This window comes from Brachyhypopomus gauderio, chromosome 7 (assembly GCF_052324685.1).
Source record: "Brachyhypopomus gauderio isolate BG-103 chromosome 7, BGAUD_0.2, whole genome shotgun sequence".
Taxonomy (NCBI): domain Eukaryota; kingdom Metazoa; phylum Chordata; class Actinopteri; order Gymnotiformes; family Hypopomidae; genus Brachyhypopomus; species Brachyhypopomus gauderio.
The window spans coordinates 11,739,151-11,755,205 of record NC_135217.1 but is presented as its reverse complement, the minus strand read 5'-3'; the positions used below and the strand labels follow the sequence as shown (position 1 = coordinate 11,755,205).

At 40.7% G+C, this 16,055-nt stretch overlaps 2 protein-coding genes across 2 annotated transcripts; one reads left to right on the top strand and one right to left on the bottom strand.

The window, feature by feature from the left end:
* Positions 1-4,383: 4,383 nt before the first annotated feature.
* Positions 4,384-12,871, bottom strand: ca4a (carbonic anhydrase IV a). Its single transcript, XM_077011728.1, has 8 exons — positions 12,645-12,871; positions 10,613-10,660; positions 10,250-10,414; positions 6,296-6,441; positions 6,064-6,156; positions 5,245-5,311; positions 4,978-5,141; positions 4,384-4,751 (listed from the first exon to the last, which is right to left on the bottom strand). The coding sequence occupies exons 1-8, from the start codon at positions 12,703-12,705 to the stop codon at positions 4,563-4,565; spliced, it is 933 nt and encodes a 310-aa protein (XP_076867843.1). The 5' UTR covers positions 12,706-12,871; the 3' UTR covers positions 4,384-4,562.
* A 1,854-nt stretch (positions 12,872-14,725) lies between these two features.
* LOC143518874 (lysophosphatidic acid receptor 3-like) lies at positions 14,726-16,025 on the top strand. The gene has a single exon (XM_077011727.1). It carries the CDS (start codon positions 14,766-14,768, stop codon positions 15,732-15,734), a length of 969 nt encoding a protein of 322 aa, XP_076867842.1. The 5' UTR covers positions 14,726-14,765; the 3' UTR covers positions 15,735-16,025.
* Positions 16,026-16,055: the final 30 nt, after the last annotated feature.

Genomic DNA, 16,055 nt, shown 5'->3' with positions numbered 1-16,055 from the left:
ATCGAAATATACATGCTACAATGGTTAACTTCGTGGGGACTCGATTTTAGGTCCCCACGATGACACACGTCCCCACTTTATTGGTGTGTATTCAGGTCGAAGTTCCCACGTTGTATGGTTTACAAACACACACACACACACACACACACACACACACACACACACACACACACACACAAGGTCCTTGCTCCACCTTCTTATTTCACTTTGCTTTGTGTGATCTCAGCTCAAATCTCATGATGTTTGCAGAGCTGTAGAAACCAGAACTGAAGTCTTCTTTCCTTACAAGCCAAGAATGTGGACTGGATCATTTTCTTTCTCAATATCAGCTCCATCTGTGTCTCAGCAAAGCAGCTCCTTTCTGATCTAAAATGATCTGAGGTGAGGTTCTTCAACCTAAAGCTTGTCTGTTACCCTATAGGTGAGGTCACAAAGCTGGCACAGTTCACCACACAGGCTACCTTAATCCAGATCACTTTACCTATATCAGCATTTTCCTCTGGGATTAAAGTTGTTATTTTTGTTGCTTTAATTGAGTTGGATCAACTCCAGCCCACTTTAAGACCGTCAAGTTCTCCTCTGTTCTATAAGAGTAGTGACAGGCAGAATGTCACATTTATGAAGAAAGAATTTAAAATAAACTGCTATTCTGTGTTGTCACATAGCAAACGTAAGTCATTTACTGGCAGTAGTCAGTTATGTTATCTCTCTCACTACCTCTTAAGTATCAAATTATCATTCATTGTTTGCATTCTTGTGTTGAAGACCAGGGCTTCACTGCATATATGCTGAATGCACCTGTAATCCACATGCAGGGAAAACATTCATGCATCTGGACCACCTTCCTTTGTATTGTGTGCAGAATTTATACTGCGTGCTTGATTTCACGTGTTTAGTACAAGTGAGTTAACGTCACTGATTTTGAACACTGTGCCATAATCATGCTGGATGACCTTGCAGCCATAGGAACACTGCAGCTGTCAATCCACATGGTGCTGCTAATAGCTGTGTGTGTGTGTGTGTGTGTGTGTGTGTGTGTGCATGTGCGTGAATATGCGTGCGTGTGTGTGTGTGTGTGTGTGTGTGTGTGTGTGTGTGTTGGTATGTTGAGGCCACAGAATTCACAGCATGGCCACAGCATAGGAATCTTTTTGAATATTGTTTTTGAAATCTCAGTTGAGAGCAGAGGTCATAGGTCAGTGCCCTGACTTCTGCACACACTCTGCCTTCTTGTAATTCCTTTCCTGCTGCTCTCCGTATCACTGTTCCAGTTCTCTCTCATTTCCCACCAGTGTCAGTACAATAGACTGTAATGCCTAGCTGAAAAAAATAATAGTACTGCACTGTCTCTTTTGCTTTTTTTCTAAAAATACATATGTACATATGTTATTATGTATGTATACATATGCATATGTATACATACATACATACATATTACATATCTATTACACTTTTGCAGCTGATCTGACACCAGTTTTGCCATTTCTATTATATGGTGGTGATTTTTTAAAGGAAAGTAGCCATGAGTTAGGTCAGAATGAATGCTTCCATGGGCAACTTGTTTTGAATAAACACACAGATGAAAAAACAAATTTGGTATTTTCGAATCTCCAGTTAGACCAGACATTTGTTGTGCGTCCATCCCCACAAAAATTCTGTTATCTGATTGGCTTAGGAAAGAAGGGCTCAGAATCTTTGTTCATCAGGCCATGTCGGCATGACAGTGTGGAATATGACACAGGGAATGTGACACATGTCTCTGGGATCAGAATGGTGGTCAAAGATGCACACCTTAATGTGGTTCAAGCACTGACCCTCCCACACGCACCCCTGCTTACCGATACCACCGAGCAGGACCCACACTGACAGACCGACTGCAGCTGAGAGAGAGAGAGACAGGAACAGAGACAGAGTAAAGGGCAAGGAGACATCTCTGTTTCACCATCTGCCTTTTTCCCCGATGCCTCTGCTGTCTTCTAACTACAAAAAGGCCTTTGATACCAGCACGACTTCTACTTGAAGAAGGAAGAAAACTGAATAGTCTCCAGGGGGATGGTTGGTCTTTCCTCCTTTTCAGAATGGAAGAAAGTTCTAGATGTTTTAGACCTCCGATAGGGACTCACAAAAGGAAGAGCCTTGGTGTGCATGAGAGCACAGCACAGTCATTACTGCCTAGCAACAGTACCCTAAAATGGACAATAACGCATATGAAGCCATCTTACATTTTGGGAAATTGGATTGCAAATGACAAGATAATTATAATGTGAATATCTATGATCTAAGATTCATGCAAAATATACTCATTTTCTCAGCATTATAGCAAAGGCTTATTTTCAGCAAAAGCATTTGTGGGGGTATTAAGGAGATAGATTGAACAATCTGAACATGTATCTGGCCTCTAAAGTGTTATGTGTTAGGAGTTCAATGCTCCCTGTTGTTGAGGGCCTGCAGCGCTCCATACGAGTCAATTAGAAAGGGATTGGCGTGTGATCTATGTCACTGAGCAACAGACTTAGATTTGTGCAGAAATATGAGAAACATTGGGGCATATATGAGAATATCTGAAAAAAAGAAAAATATATATATACACACACACACACTGGATCCTAGTTAACTGGTCACACTCTTCTAAAAGGATAAAATAATCCTTTTAGCAAAGGCAATTAAATAGTTTAATAATGTATTGAGAGCACTCTCTATATCTCTTCTTGCATCACGTGCGTAAAGCGCATACATTTATCAACATTCTGTTGATAAAAGAAACACAAAAATATCTGAGCAAATAATTCTTTGAGAAATCTTTTGGTTTTCATTTATTTTCATTAAATCCAATATGTAGTACAATGCATAAAATTTCATTTAAAATGGTCAAACATCAGTACAAATAACAAGACATAATAGTGTCATATATTTAAACATACACAGGCATAAATACATTCAATGTGCACAAATGACACAATATAGGGTTACAAAAATAGACAGTAACATGTGTGCCTTACATTCTTGATTGCTGATTTGGTCTGATTTGTACTATTTCCACAAACACCTGCAGCAGATTATAATATAGGTCATAGATACACAGTAAAATCACATTAAGTACTTCTGAGACCGATAAAGACCTACAGAGACCTAAACAGTAGCTTAGAGATCATACTCTTTAGAGTTCTTAAGAGACCTATAGAGGTCTCATAGAGTTTGTCAATGAGCTATGGAAAGACACTCATATATGCAAAACATGATGGTCAGGTTATGTGTTTCTGTCATCACAACTATAACATTATTACAAGGTTTTGCTAGCCAGGTCTAATGTGGAGCTGAATCATGTAATCAAGTGATCCTCAATCCAGATCTCAGGACACTCCAGATGGTCTTCGTTCTCTTCCCTGTCTTAACTCATAGCACACCTGAATCTGGCCAATAAGTGCCATTTGACGGTTTTCCTTTTTCCATTAAGATGACTAAAAACTTGGAATGAGTGTTCTGGGATCTGGGTCAGACCTGTGGGCCATGTGGTGTGTCCTAAGACTGGACTGTCAAGACCCACCATGAGAGAATGGAAGGAGGTCTGCTTTGGTCTTGCTGGCAATGTGGATTATATTACAGTTTTTTCACACAGTCACCATTAAAGGTCAGCTAACAGTGCATTTCAATAAGTAATACATCCACTTGTATTGTATCAGTGATAATGTGCATTTTTAAAGTCTTGAGGCTTCACAAAAAGGTGTGTGTGTGTGTGTGTGTGTGTGTGTGTGCATGTGTGCGTGTGTGCGTGTGTGTGTGTGAGTAAATGATTATAAAATGTTCTTTTCTCAGCAGGAGCATGACCTCATGTTTGACCTTTCTTCTTTGCATCATTGTCTGTGATATCTGAGCGATGACAATAAAACATCCCAGGGAGGTGTGTGCAGAGAAGGAAATCCCAGTGAGGTGTGTGCTCAGGGACCACTTGTTGTGTAAATGCATCAAACACTACAACAGTGGGAAAAACATGTCTCTGTCCTATTTAGAGTGACAATAGAAGACTGACCACATGCCTGATCATTGTGTGTGTGTGTGTGTGTGTGTGTGTGTGTGTGTGTGTGTGTGTGTGTGTGTGGCCCCTCACTTTGTTGTACTTCAGACAGATAAAGGCCATGTATTTATAACCTCCCCTGCTCTTCATGGGGGTTTAGTCCTGTTGCTATTGATAGCTTAGAACCCAATTCCTTTTCCCAGTCAGGTCACTTGAAATACTGCCGTCTCATAAGCCATTTCCTAAAATGAAAACAAAGACTCATCTCCAAGAGAGTGGAGCAAAACATGACAAAAAACAGGTGGTTTTGCTGTTATGTGTGTAGGAGTTAGTGAAGAAACTTGTTTCTCATATTTGTCTCATTTGTTTCCTCACATATTTCCTCCATTTGGCCTCTGCTTGTTGGCTTTTTGTTTGGATCAGAACTCAAGTTCATGCACGGTGTAGCTGAGTGGGGCTCCTTGTGTTCATGCATGGTGGTGGTGGGCAGAGCTTATCATGTTCATGCGCAGTGAAGGTGGGCGGGGCTTGTAGTGGGCTGCGGCCTGCTCTAGTTGGGCTGGTGGGACAGACCCAGAGCTGCACTAACAGACACCAGGAGGAGAGTGAAGCTGCCAACAGCCACCTCACTGCTGGAACAGGAGCGGTACACGGGGCGCCCTCTACGCGGCTGAACTGGCCTGAAGGTTTTCACCATGGGTTTGCCATCAGTGAATTTTAAGGAGGAGAACGCTGAGAGCTGTAGAAGGAGACAAGCATAAATAGAAGAGTTAGACTTGATCTCCAAATGATTTGATAGCTCATTACCATTAATGACCATGTTCTTATCAGAGCAATGTTAATAAAATGAAGACTGAGATAATTGTGGAAAAACTGTTGGCAATCAGCCGCCGCACTAAAGAAAAGGCCATTGCATTGGATAACATTTTCAGATCCACAAGCATTCACTGGGTAGCCAGTCTCACCTGCTCTCTGCTAAGGGGTATAGGGTGCTCGAACACGGTCCATACCACTGCCTCGGTGCAGGTGGGGGTGGTCAGAGAACCCTCGTAACGGTAGTACTGGGTCATGTTCTCCTCAGACAGTAGGAGACTGCTCAAGGAGATTTGACTGATAGTTGTGTTTGAATCTAGACAAAAATAAAGATTTATTATTAAAGATGTGTGTTTGTATACAACAATATAAATGATAGATTATAAACAGTGATGAAGATACTAGAAAATATTACTTACTAAAATTTTCCACATCCTTCAGACCTTGTATGAATGTATCATACTTTCGGTTAGGACTCTTTGATTCCTGCAATGAGAAATTGAAAAAAAGTTAATTAAGTTAAAAGCAGCTGAACTAATTCATTAAACAGAGCAGTACAGGTTTATATGCAGTGTATGATGGTGAAAAATATTCTAGGTGGTTCTATTTTGTAACACTCTCACCAACTATCCCAATACAACTTAACACAATGTACTAGTTCTCTGTGAAATAGCCAGTAATTATTTAGTTGGCATTAAAAATGAACAGACTAATAAATTACAATTTCTCATTACTTTGCAGTTCTAATGTGTTTTTTATAGCTCTAATACGTACGTATCTTGTGTCAGTAACAGTCAGCAATTGGCTGTGCTCTCTAATTAGAAACATTAGAGAGGAGAAATACTGGCTTTACTTCAGAATAGTCTATGCACTCATTCATCATCCAAAAATATATTGAAATATTAATTGTAATCTATTGAATTATTATTCATTATAACCTATTAGACAGAATTCACCAAAGTTGAACTCGGCACAAAGTTTGTAAAAGTGCAAAATTGCTCATTGTGGTGAATTTCACTGAAATGATCTCACTAGATGTGAAGTGACACGAGGAAACACCACACGGGGCTGCCTGGCTCATTTGCATAAAGTGGAGAAAAGCTCCACCAAGCTCTTTTTGCTCTTCCATGCATAACCGAGTGGAAATCACCTCTTGATCATTCTCATTTACAGCAATGTAAATGTACAGTTAAGATTAAATTCCCACATCCTTCATAATGAACCCGGGAGAGAGCTACCTCATAGAAGAACCCCAACACTGCTACCCCACTTGGGTCCTTCAGCGCATCTTCCAAAGAGGAGAAATTATCCCTCTTATGCACAATATGCAACTGGAGTTTGAGAGCAAGGGGTGAAAAATGAAAGAGAGAATGTCACCATTTTTATTATCTTAGCAGTACAACCCAGTATCACTGCAAACATCTCAGATTGCTTCAGCTTTGAGTTAGATTTTGAGCAGAAGGGTGGTACCTCCATGGGGTACTGCTCCCCATCAAGTGTGTGCTCAGAGCCCGGGCCAGCATCTTCTCCCCAGTGGAAGTGGAACTGCGTGGCTCTATACTTGCCATGGAGATTCCCCCCACTAATCGTTGGCCCCTCAGGTACAGTCACTTTTACTGTGGGAGGAAAAAAAGGGTGGAGTTGAAACAGGGCATGCCTGTGGGTGGAGCATGCATTGCTATTCACACCAGCATTTGCAGCAGATCCCTGTAATTTACACGAATCAGTAACATTTTCAGGTAAGTGTGGTGAATGCACAGCACCCCAAACTCGGCCCCAAACTCACTATGCCAGTGAGTTATACAACTTATTGTTATGCACCCAAGAAAATATGTACACTCACAAGAAAAGGTTCAAAACAACGCTGCATCAACTCATCATCTGAAATCCACTAGTCATTTCACAACCTTGGACTAAATCCCCATTTATTCATGCCTAGGGCTGTGAAGTCATTCTGACTGTTGGTCTGGTGGGACAGACCCAGAGCTGCACTAACAGACACCAGGAGGAGAGTGAAGCTGCCAACAGCCGCCACACTGCTGGAACAGGAGCGGTACACGGGGCGCCCTCTACGCGGCTGAACCGGCCTGAAGGTTTTCACCATGGGTTTGCCATCAGTGAATTTTAAGGAGGAGAATGCTGAGAGCTGTACAATGAGACAAGCATAAATAGAAGAGTTAGACTTGATCTCCAAATGACTTGATAGCTCATTACCATTAATGACCATGTTCCATCAGAGCAGTTCTAATAAAACGAAGACTGAGACTATTGAGGAAGAACAGTTGGCCATCGGCCACTGCACTAAAGAAAAGGTCATTGCATTGGATAACATTTTCAGATCCACAAGCATTCTCTGGGTAGCCAGAGAGTAAGAGTGGTGAGAGTGGTAAGAGTGGTGAATGCACACCACCCCAAACTTGACCCCAAACTCACTATGCCAGTGAGTTATAAAACCTATTGTTAGGCACCCAAGAAAATATGTACACTCACAAGACTCACAAGAAAAGGTTCAAAACAAAGCTGCATCAACTCCTCGTCTAAAATCCACTAGTCATTTCACAACCTTGGACTAAATCCCCATTTAGTCAAGCCTAGGGCTGTGAAGTCATTCAGACTCCTCAGTCTAACATTTAATTAACTGATAATAATTTAAACCAGTAGCCTCCCATATAGATCTGGGTCATACCCACAATCAACATATAGTGACATAAGCACAAATAATAAACAGAGTTATCACAACAGTATATGCACAGAATATGTAATCTGGCCAAACCAGTGTGAACGACATCAGGAACGTGTGAAGGACATCAGAAACTGGATGTTGAGAAACCTTCTGTCACTTAATTCTAACAGAATTTCTATATTGAATATACTATATTGAATAACCTCCCTGTCAACGTTCGAGAATCAGACACAGTCTCAATATTTAAAGCTAGGCTGAAAACCCATTTGAATAGCTAATCATTGTATTAAGGTTTCTTTTTATTAATGTTTGGGGGTTCATTGGCATTAAGAGTTATGGTAAACTATCACTTCACTTCTTTGAGTTTGTTGAGTGAGAGTGGTGGAGTGCTGATGCCCCAGGGAGCCCTCAAGGTCACGCTGCCCTCTGGCTCCGCCCTTTTAGCTGCCATAGCGAGATCTGCTAAAGTCCATCCTTGCACACTATAGTCCTTTAATTTACACTTCTGCACTTAGTCATGCCTAATAATCTCTTCTGTCTTTCTGCTGAGGTAATCCTAATCCTGCTGTTACTGAGTCTCAGTATGGTGCCTCCCAATACCTCTGATGCCCCCCTGCTGTGACCCCCTCCTTCACCCCACCTCCACTGCACTGATCAGATGTTTGTGTGACAGATGGACTTTGGACATACCTACACCCTGAGAACCATGACCAGGACTTGAACATGAACAGAATTAATAATAGTTGGGTCTAAGGTTGCGAGAGATAAGATACATAATGTAGCATTGAATCTACATTCTTTCACTATAACCCCCAGCGCAGAGGTAAAGAACTTGACCCAGATCTCTCGTTCAATACACATATTAATAATATAACTAGGGTAGCATTCTTTCACTTACGCAACATTGCAAAAATTAGAAACATATTAAATATTAGTGATGCAGAAAAACTAATGCATGCATTCATATCCTCTCGTTTAGATTATTGCAACAGTCTCCTAGCTGGATGTTCTGGTAAATCGATAAACAAACTCCAGCTGGTTCAGAACGCAGCAGCACAAGTTTTAACAAAAACTAAAAAGTTTGATCACATTAGTCCTGTACTATCGTCATTACACTGGCTGCCAATTGACTATAAAATACTTTTATTAACATATAAAACGCTGCCTGGCTTAGCTCCAGACTATCTTAGTGAACTTATTGAACAATATAACCCAGCGCGTTCACTTCGCTCGCAGGACGCAGGGTTATTAACTGTTCCTAGGATCAAAAAGATCACAGCAGGTGGAAGAGCCTTTTCTTTTAAAGCTCCACAATTGTGGAATAATCTTCCTGCCTCTATTCGGGACTCAGACACAGTCTCAATGTTTAAAACTCGATTAAAGACTCATCTGTTTAGTTTGGCCTTTGATTAATCTGTTACATATTTACTACATCTCGTATTTTTTCTCCGAGGTTCACCTGGAGAGTAACATTGCAGTCAGAGCCTACAATACCAGCATCGCTGCTCTGACACGGAATGAAAGCCTGGCGTTCATCAACAGACATTTACAGTGACAATATCATAACCCAGAACTTTCATTTTTACCTTTACTTAGTCTGATTGTGTGATTTGTGTGTGACTTGTGTATTTGTGTGTGTTTTGTGTAATTTGTGTGTTAACGGGCCGCCCAATGGAGGATGGGTTCCCTTTTGAGTCTTGGTTCTCCCGAGGTTTCTTCCTATTCCCCACCATCATAGGGAGTTTTTCCTCGCCACTGTCGCCTTTGGCTTGCTCATTAGGGTTCTGGATCCATAGTATTGTTAACCTTTTAAATCCTGTAAAGCGCTTTGTGACAACATGTGTTGTGAAAAGCGCTATACAAATAAACTTTAATTGATTGATTGATTGAAATGGGCAACAATTTTCTTTCTTGAGAGCAGAGGCTTCCTTAAAGCAACTCTTCCATGAAAGCCATGTCTATCGATTTTTCACCTGATTGTAGACACATGTACAATTATCCCACATGCTCCCAGAGAGGTCTTCAGCTTTCTGAAGGTGTTGTGTGGGTTATTATTTTTCTGGTGCTTCTTGGTGTGCATTTTGATGGCCGTCTACTTCTGGGGAGAGTTACAGTGATGCTGAGTGCCCTCCAATTGTAAATTATCTTACAGTAGATGGATGGAGCTGGAATGGAGCTGGTCTTGTATCTTCCCCCAGACTGATGGGCTGTCACCACCTTCTTCATCTGTGTGCTTTACGCCTTGGCACAACTGTGGTTTGATTGGTTTTCTCTTCCTTTTAATTGGTGTGGCTCAAACCTTTTCCCGTATCATTTGATAGGTCTGCTTAATTGATTACTTGAGCACTCACATGCGTTTCTCTTTAGTCTTTTGCCTAATTGACTTCATCAATGTAGCTGTGGTTCATTTACTTTTGCACATGATCTGATTCCATGTTTCATGTAGTCTGCTGGTAACTCACACATGCACTACAGTAGGACTTAACACCTGTGTGCACTAGGTTAAAACAGTAGGACTTAACACCTGTGTGCACTAGGTTAAAACAGTAGGACTTAACACCTATTCAGTTTGGAGCCTTTCACATCGTAGTGTAAGCTAAAATGCAATGGGTGGCATCATAAGCATTTTGTGATGACACAGTTGCAAAAATTTTTGACACACTTGGCCAGTGCATGAAAGAACCAGTGTTGTCTGATAGCATTTATTTCTGAGGACCATTGCATCTCTGCTGCAATCTTACCAGAGTGGCCATTGTTTTTGAGTGTGGCACTGAAGGCATTCTGGTAGCCCGAGAAGATGAGGGGTGTGAGGAGGGGGTCTGGCCTGGTGCTCTTGGTCACAATGTTGATGGGCGACTGTCTGTTGCTCTTACAGTCCTTGTGCACTTCGTGCCAGGCGTCTGGTCCTGTACCCAGGATGCACAGTTAGTGAAGTTAGTGAATGCAAAGAGTTTCTTCTAGCACAAAAGGATGCCCTTGTTTTGAAATAAAAACCTTATCTGTTTTTTCCCCCTTTCCTAAAACGTCTAACACACACACACACACACACACACACACACACACACACACACACACACACACACACAAGGAAACAATGTACATACCCTTGCAGTGTGAATTACAGGTCACCTGGGTCTGGTAGCACCAATCACCTGACAGAGTGAGATGAATCATATCGGTATTTAGTATGGAGGTTATTATTCTGTTATTTTGGCTCCATAATAGTATTTCTAAATCCAGTGCCAGTGTAACCACATTCATTCTTGTCTCACTGGATTTAATTTTTTTCGATACGACATGTTTACATCCTGCTCTATGACTCAATATCTCTGTACACATCGTGAAGAAACAATTAGTGTAGCGTCTGTTGCTCAACTAATGCGGTATTATTTCCCGCCAAGTATCTTCCTGTCCTGTTATGCAACAGCTACAAATGCCCTCTTTACTGTGCCAGACGTGCTGACACTATCAAAGACAACGTGACTCCCATTGTCAAGCAAAACAATGATGATTAGCATCTCTATTTTAAGAACTAACACGATACTTCATTCAGGCCGAAAACTGAAGATTAATCTAGCATGGTATTTATTCTACTACAATCGACTTTATGGCAAGGATACGGTTCTCTTGGTCGCCAACTGTTTTAATGCTACTTTCAATTATCCAAATTCGTCATTTTGTTTTCTTGATTTAAAAGGGATCTAAGGGCTCATTATAGGAATATGTAGGCTACATTCTCCATTGGACTATTTTACTTTGAATCTAAGAACTAAGTCGCGAGCAAAAGCACATCAGCAAGTGAAGTTTGTTGTTCTGTCATATATTTTGCCTGCAGGACAAAAGAGAATTTTATCAGTTGAATTACATATTTTTGCATATTTTGACATTAGGCACCCGCGATACGAGTATATTAAGTGCCAATATGATACGGGCTTGAGTTATATTACAAACACAGGTCACACTAGAACAGTTATCATTGATGGTGAATATCATTACAAATGTGCAGTCTGCGATACTGTCGATTGTCACCACTGCGTATCATCCATTCACAATTTTTATTAGACCGATTACTGCAAGCCACAACCAAATTAGTGCAACACATTGTGAAATCTGACTAGCTTAATTCAAGGACCAGAAATTATTTGTATCTAAAAACCACGACATGTTTCCAAGCCACTTATCTCGCGCAACTGCCCTATTGAATTTAGATAGACCTGACGCAGCAGAATTGTTCGTTACACTGAAAGGATGTAGTCAGCGGACTGTGAAAACGGAATGTGGATTCGCTCTTGAACTGTCCGAATGGCTATTGAGCACAACCTCTGTGTTGATCTGTGGCAAGTGAGCGGCACTGGCTTGTATTAAAGGTAGACACACACGCTTCTTCACGCGACCTGCGACCGTCACGCTCTCCTATTGGATCGCGAGGAGGGGGTGTGAAGGAGCGCGCAGGTGCAGTGGATGTGGTGAATAACGTTTCAATGGTTGTTTTCAGGAGCTTTTTGTCAATGGGGCTGCGCAATGCAGTGTTATATTTTTTGCATTTTTCAAATGGCTACGAAACGTGTAATATAGTGGTACTTAGCCGAGGAGTCGCGCATCGATTCCAAGTTACTGTGAATGTGGGTGAGCGGACGGACATTTGCTAGACAGACGGTCGCCGGTGTCTCGAGCTTTACGCGTTTGGAAATAATTATTGAGCGGCTATAAAATCGCACGTGGATGTGAAAGGTTTGACTGTTATTACTCTGATAGTTTATCATTACTGTATATATTATTACTCTCATACCATACTGTGCATTACTGATAAATAAATCAATGGCGATATCAGCTTTGCTGAATGCCTTTAAATTATCAAGTTAATCTATGCTCTGAGTAAACCAGACCACGCATGCACTGAACTAGTGAATCACCAACATCAAAGCGCAGTCAAAAAGCAAAGTCAAAATATGACATATTTTGACTTTGCTTTGATGTTGGTAGGATACAACATACTCAACAGTTCAGTGGCATTGAGTAGTTTAAGAATGTGCATCTTAATATTTAGGGGGCGTTCGTCAAACAAACTTTGTTAAATAAACCAAATATTACCACAGCCTGAATAAAGGGGCTACATAACAATGATAAAACACTCACCTACACCAGTGCATGCTTTCAAAATCAACGCCAATAAAAATGACGAAACGAGACACAGCATTCTTGAGCTTATCCGACTTCGCAGCGACACCTGACTCACTGGGATCTTTTTGAATGTGACCGTCTTCGTTGAGGGGTCTCTCACTTATTCAGCACCCGTTAGTGTGATATCAGTGGCGCCTCCCTCTTGGGCATACCTCAGCTACAAGCGCTGATAGCATCACCTCGACCTGTTCAATGCCCTACCACGCACAGTCACAGCTGTGATTGCATTCTGTTTACTTTGCGATTAAGACAGACAGAACGAGGAAAGCAGGCTGACGACGACCTACTTTGGACAGATGGTCATTTAGAAAGTATAAAGTAGCTATACCATTCTCTTGCAATTAGACCTCTTTCAAGAAGGCATTTTCTCCTTCTCCTCGTCTTCTTATTTTCTTGTCTCTCTTTAGTTCAACAACGAGAGTGTAACAATATTAATAATAAATTATTTGTATTCTAAAGAGATGTACGGGTGAGTTGATCAGCTACTTAGAGCTACTATAAGTGTTTATAAAATTACAACCCGTAACACTGTCAACATTTGCATTTGTATTATGTAAAATCTTCTAGAGGGGATATCCAGTTTCTGGGAATACTTGTGGGTGAAATTGTTGACAATTTTGTATTAAGTAATCTTCAAAGCTGTAATTGAAGTTCTCAGAATGACCACTTTTTATTTGTTTAAAATATGTAAAAATGTTATTGTAAGATAATAATCTAAAATAAAAAGTGTAATGGATTGAGCATAAGGAGTCCTACACAGGGACTTCTCGGCTGTATCTAACTCTTATGGAGTTTACATTGTCTTTCTCTTTAACATGCAGTTGGAAATATTATTAAAATTGCCTATGTTATGACAAAATATTAAAATGGTATATTGTTTACTTTCGCTTTTTCTCCCTTAATATTACATTTTTTTTGTTAAATGCGATATTTACACCTGGTCATTCATAGCAGTCTAAAGGCAGAAAACACATTTGGTCAGCATATTGTATTTTTTGTAAGATAATATTATTCACAAACGACTTTGATTATTTTTCAAAGACAACATAAATATATTCATCAGTAGATAGCTTATTTTCTTTTTACTATTACAATTTACAAATAATTTTGCTTAAAACGTTCCCTTAATTTTGTTATTTGACCACGTTTTAATTTAAACAAAAACAAGGGTATTTAAATTTTCTTTATTTTTGTTCCTTGAGGGTAGGCCTATAGTCGTTCTTAAAATTCTCAAAACCGCTACGTTTAAATCAGCATTACAGTCATCGTGTCCTGGGAGCGTATGACGAAAAGCAATAAAATGTCGTAAGGGTTGTGACGACAGCTTTTAATGTGAGAAATTCCCCTCGTAGTTCTACACTCGTTTGAATGAATAAGGCTTCACGATTCTGTTACGCCACCGTTTGGTCACTCTCGCATTTTTTAGATCAGCGATGCCTCGTCAGCAGTTCAGTTCAGTTGAAATGAGATGTCTTCAGGTCCGACTCCTAATCCTCGAGGTACCATTACACCACAGAAATTCTCAGTCCACAAACTCTTGGCATCAAAAAGTAAATGATAGTAGCCTGTAGACTCCCTGTATACCTGGGTTATATCGGGTGTACAGGGAGTCTATAAAGGCGCTTTTGAGGATAAAAGGCGCTTAAAGAATGCACTTATAAAAGGCGCTGTTGAGAATAAATTTTAGTGGCGAGCGTTGCTGACATCTACTGTCCAACTATGGACATTACAGCTGTTATGGGACGAAATCACTGACGACTAACCATAGTTAGTCTCTTAGCTCTTTAGTATTTAACCCCACACACCCCACCAAAATAAAAACAGAACAAAACAAAAAACGTCTAAGCGTACTGTGCAGAGACCCTTATGTACAGTAGCATATAACCGTTTTAGTGATAGTGCTGGTGCAGGCAGACAACGCAGGCATGTTCCCCATTCTTATCGTAGTTAAATATTTGGTGAAAGCATGTGACCCATTGGCATTTAAAGAAATGACACAAACACATTTTCAGTTTGGTTTAACACTCGCACGCATCGTCCATAGGTAGATCCGTTGTTTCAGTCGTCGGTACTGTAATGGACTGTACTGTGGAAGTAAATGTAACAAATGGAAGCACTTGGGATCTCAACATGATTGTCGTCCTAGAGGAGCTTCTGATTACTGCAAGTTTTATCTCGCTCATCCTCAACGCGTTTGTGATAATTATTCTGGTTTACGCGCGACAGTATCGGCGGCCATTCGCCGTACTTCTTTGCAGTCTTGCAGTGTCCGATTTGATTACAAGCTCCACGTCTGTTTTCGTCAGCATCCAGACAACACTGCACCCGACTAACTCCGTCGTCACCACCGACGTCCCGCTTCCAGTCTACGCGCTTCTCACGATAGGTATTTTATCGGGCACGTACGACATGTTGACAATCGGTATAGAGAGATACCTCACTGTCTGTGATATACGAAAGAGGCGAATTCAACTTAAGAAAAGGATTTTGAAGATCTTGGGCGTCAGTTGGACACTGGCCTTGGCTTTGGGTAGCTTGCCTCTTTTTGGCTGGAACTGCGCAAACAGTGGAGAGACTTCAACATTATATGGACCCCTGTGTATGAACTACCTTTTGTTTGTCGTAGTTCCCAATACTGCAATTATATTTTCTGTTCTCCTAATAACATACACAGCCATGATTCTGAAGCTGCGTGAACTTAATTCAGCCACGACAATACATGCCATTTCATACGCACAGACCGAAACTCGTGTGACCAGGACTGCATTAACTATTTGGGTTTTAGCGATAGCGTCATACACTCCTTTTTTGGCCGGAGTCCTCTGGGATGCATCTCACCGTTCGTGTCCAGAGAAACTCAAAACAAGTGTAATTGTCTACAAAAATGTGGCGTATGCTTTTCTAGTTTTAAACTCAATTGGAAACCCAATCGTGTACACATTTAACTGCCCAAACATCTGGCGTTTATTAAGGCTAATCCGCGGAAAAAGAAGGAACAGAGTGAATGTCGATATTAACACCGTGGCAGAACGTCGGATGTTTTAGCGAAGTAAGGTTGTGAAGCCTTTGGTATTTCAGCACCTTGGCCAGGGACCTTGTGAGCACTGATAGCTTTTTTTCAGATATGTTGCAAAATTGTCCCTGTTTTAATCCACATAGCTGTCCGAGGAGAAATATTGTACAGTTTTTATCAAGAGGTGCCCAAATGTAACAGACAGCATATTACAAAGTTATTTTCTGCAGTTATTATCAGTATTTTCTGTGATTTCTATATCTTAAGTATATCTCTCATGGTTGTATATAGATACATTTCTCACACTAAACTTCTTCCACTACAATATGAAAGAAAAAAATAAAACAACAAAT

Coding starts and splice junctions, on each gene's coding strand:
- ca4a (XM_077011728.1), bottom strand. CDS start 12,705: ATGCTGTGTCTCGTTTCGTCATTTTTATTGGCGTTGATTTTGAAAGCA. Junction 6,157..6,295: donor GGGAGCAGTACCCCATGGAG/GTACCACCCTTC, acceptor CTCAAACTCCAG/TTGCATATTGTGCATAAGAG. Junction 5,142..5,244: donor GAAGGATGTGGAAAATTTTA/GTAAGTAATATT, acceptor ATTTTTGTCTAG/ATTCAAACACAACTATCAGT.
- LOC143518874 (XM_077011727.1), top strand. CDS start 14,766: ATGGACTGTACTGTGGAAGTAAATGTAACAAATGGAAGCACTTGGGAT.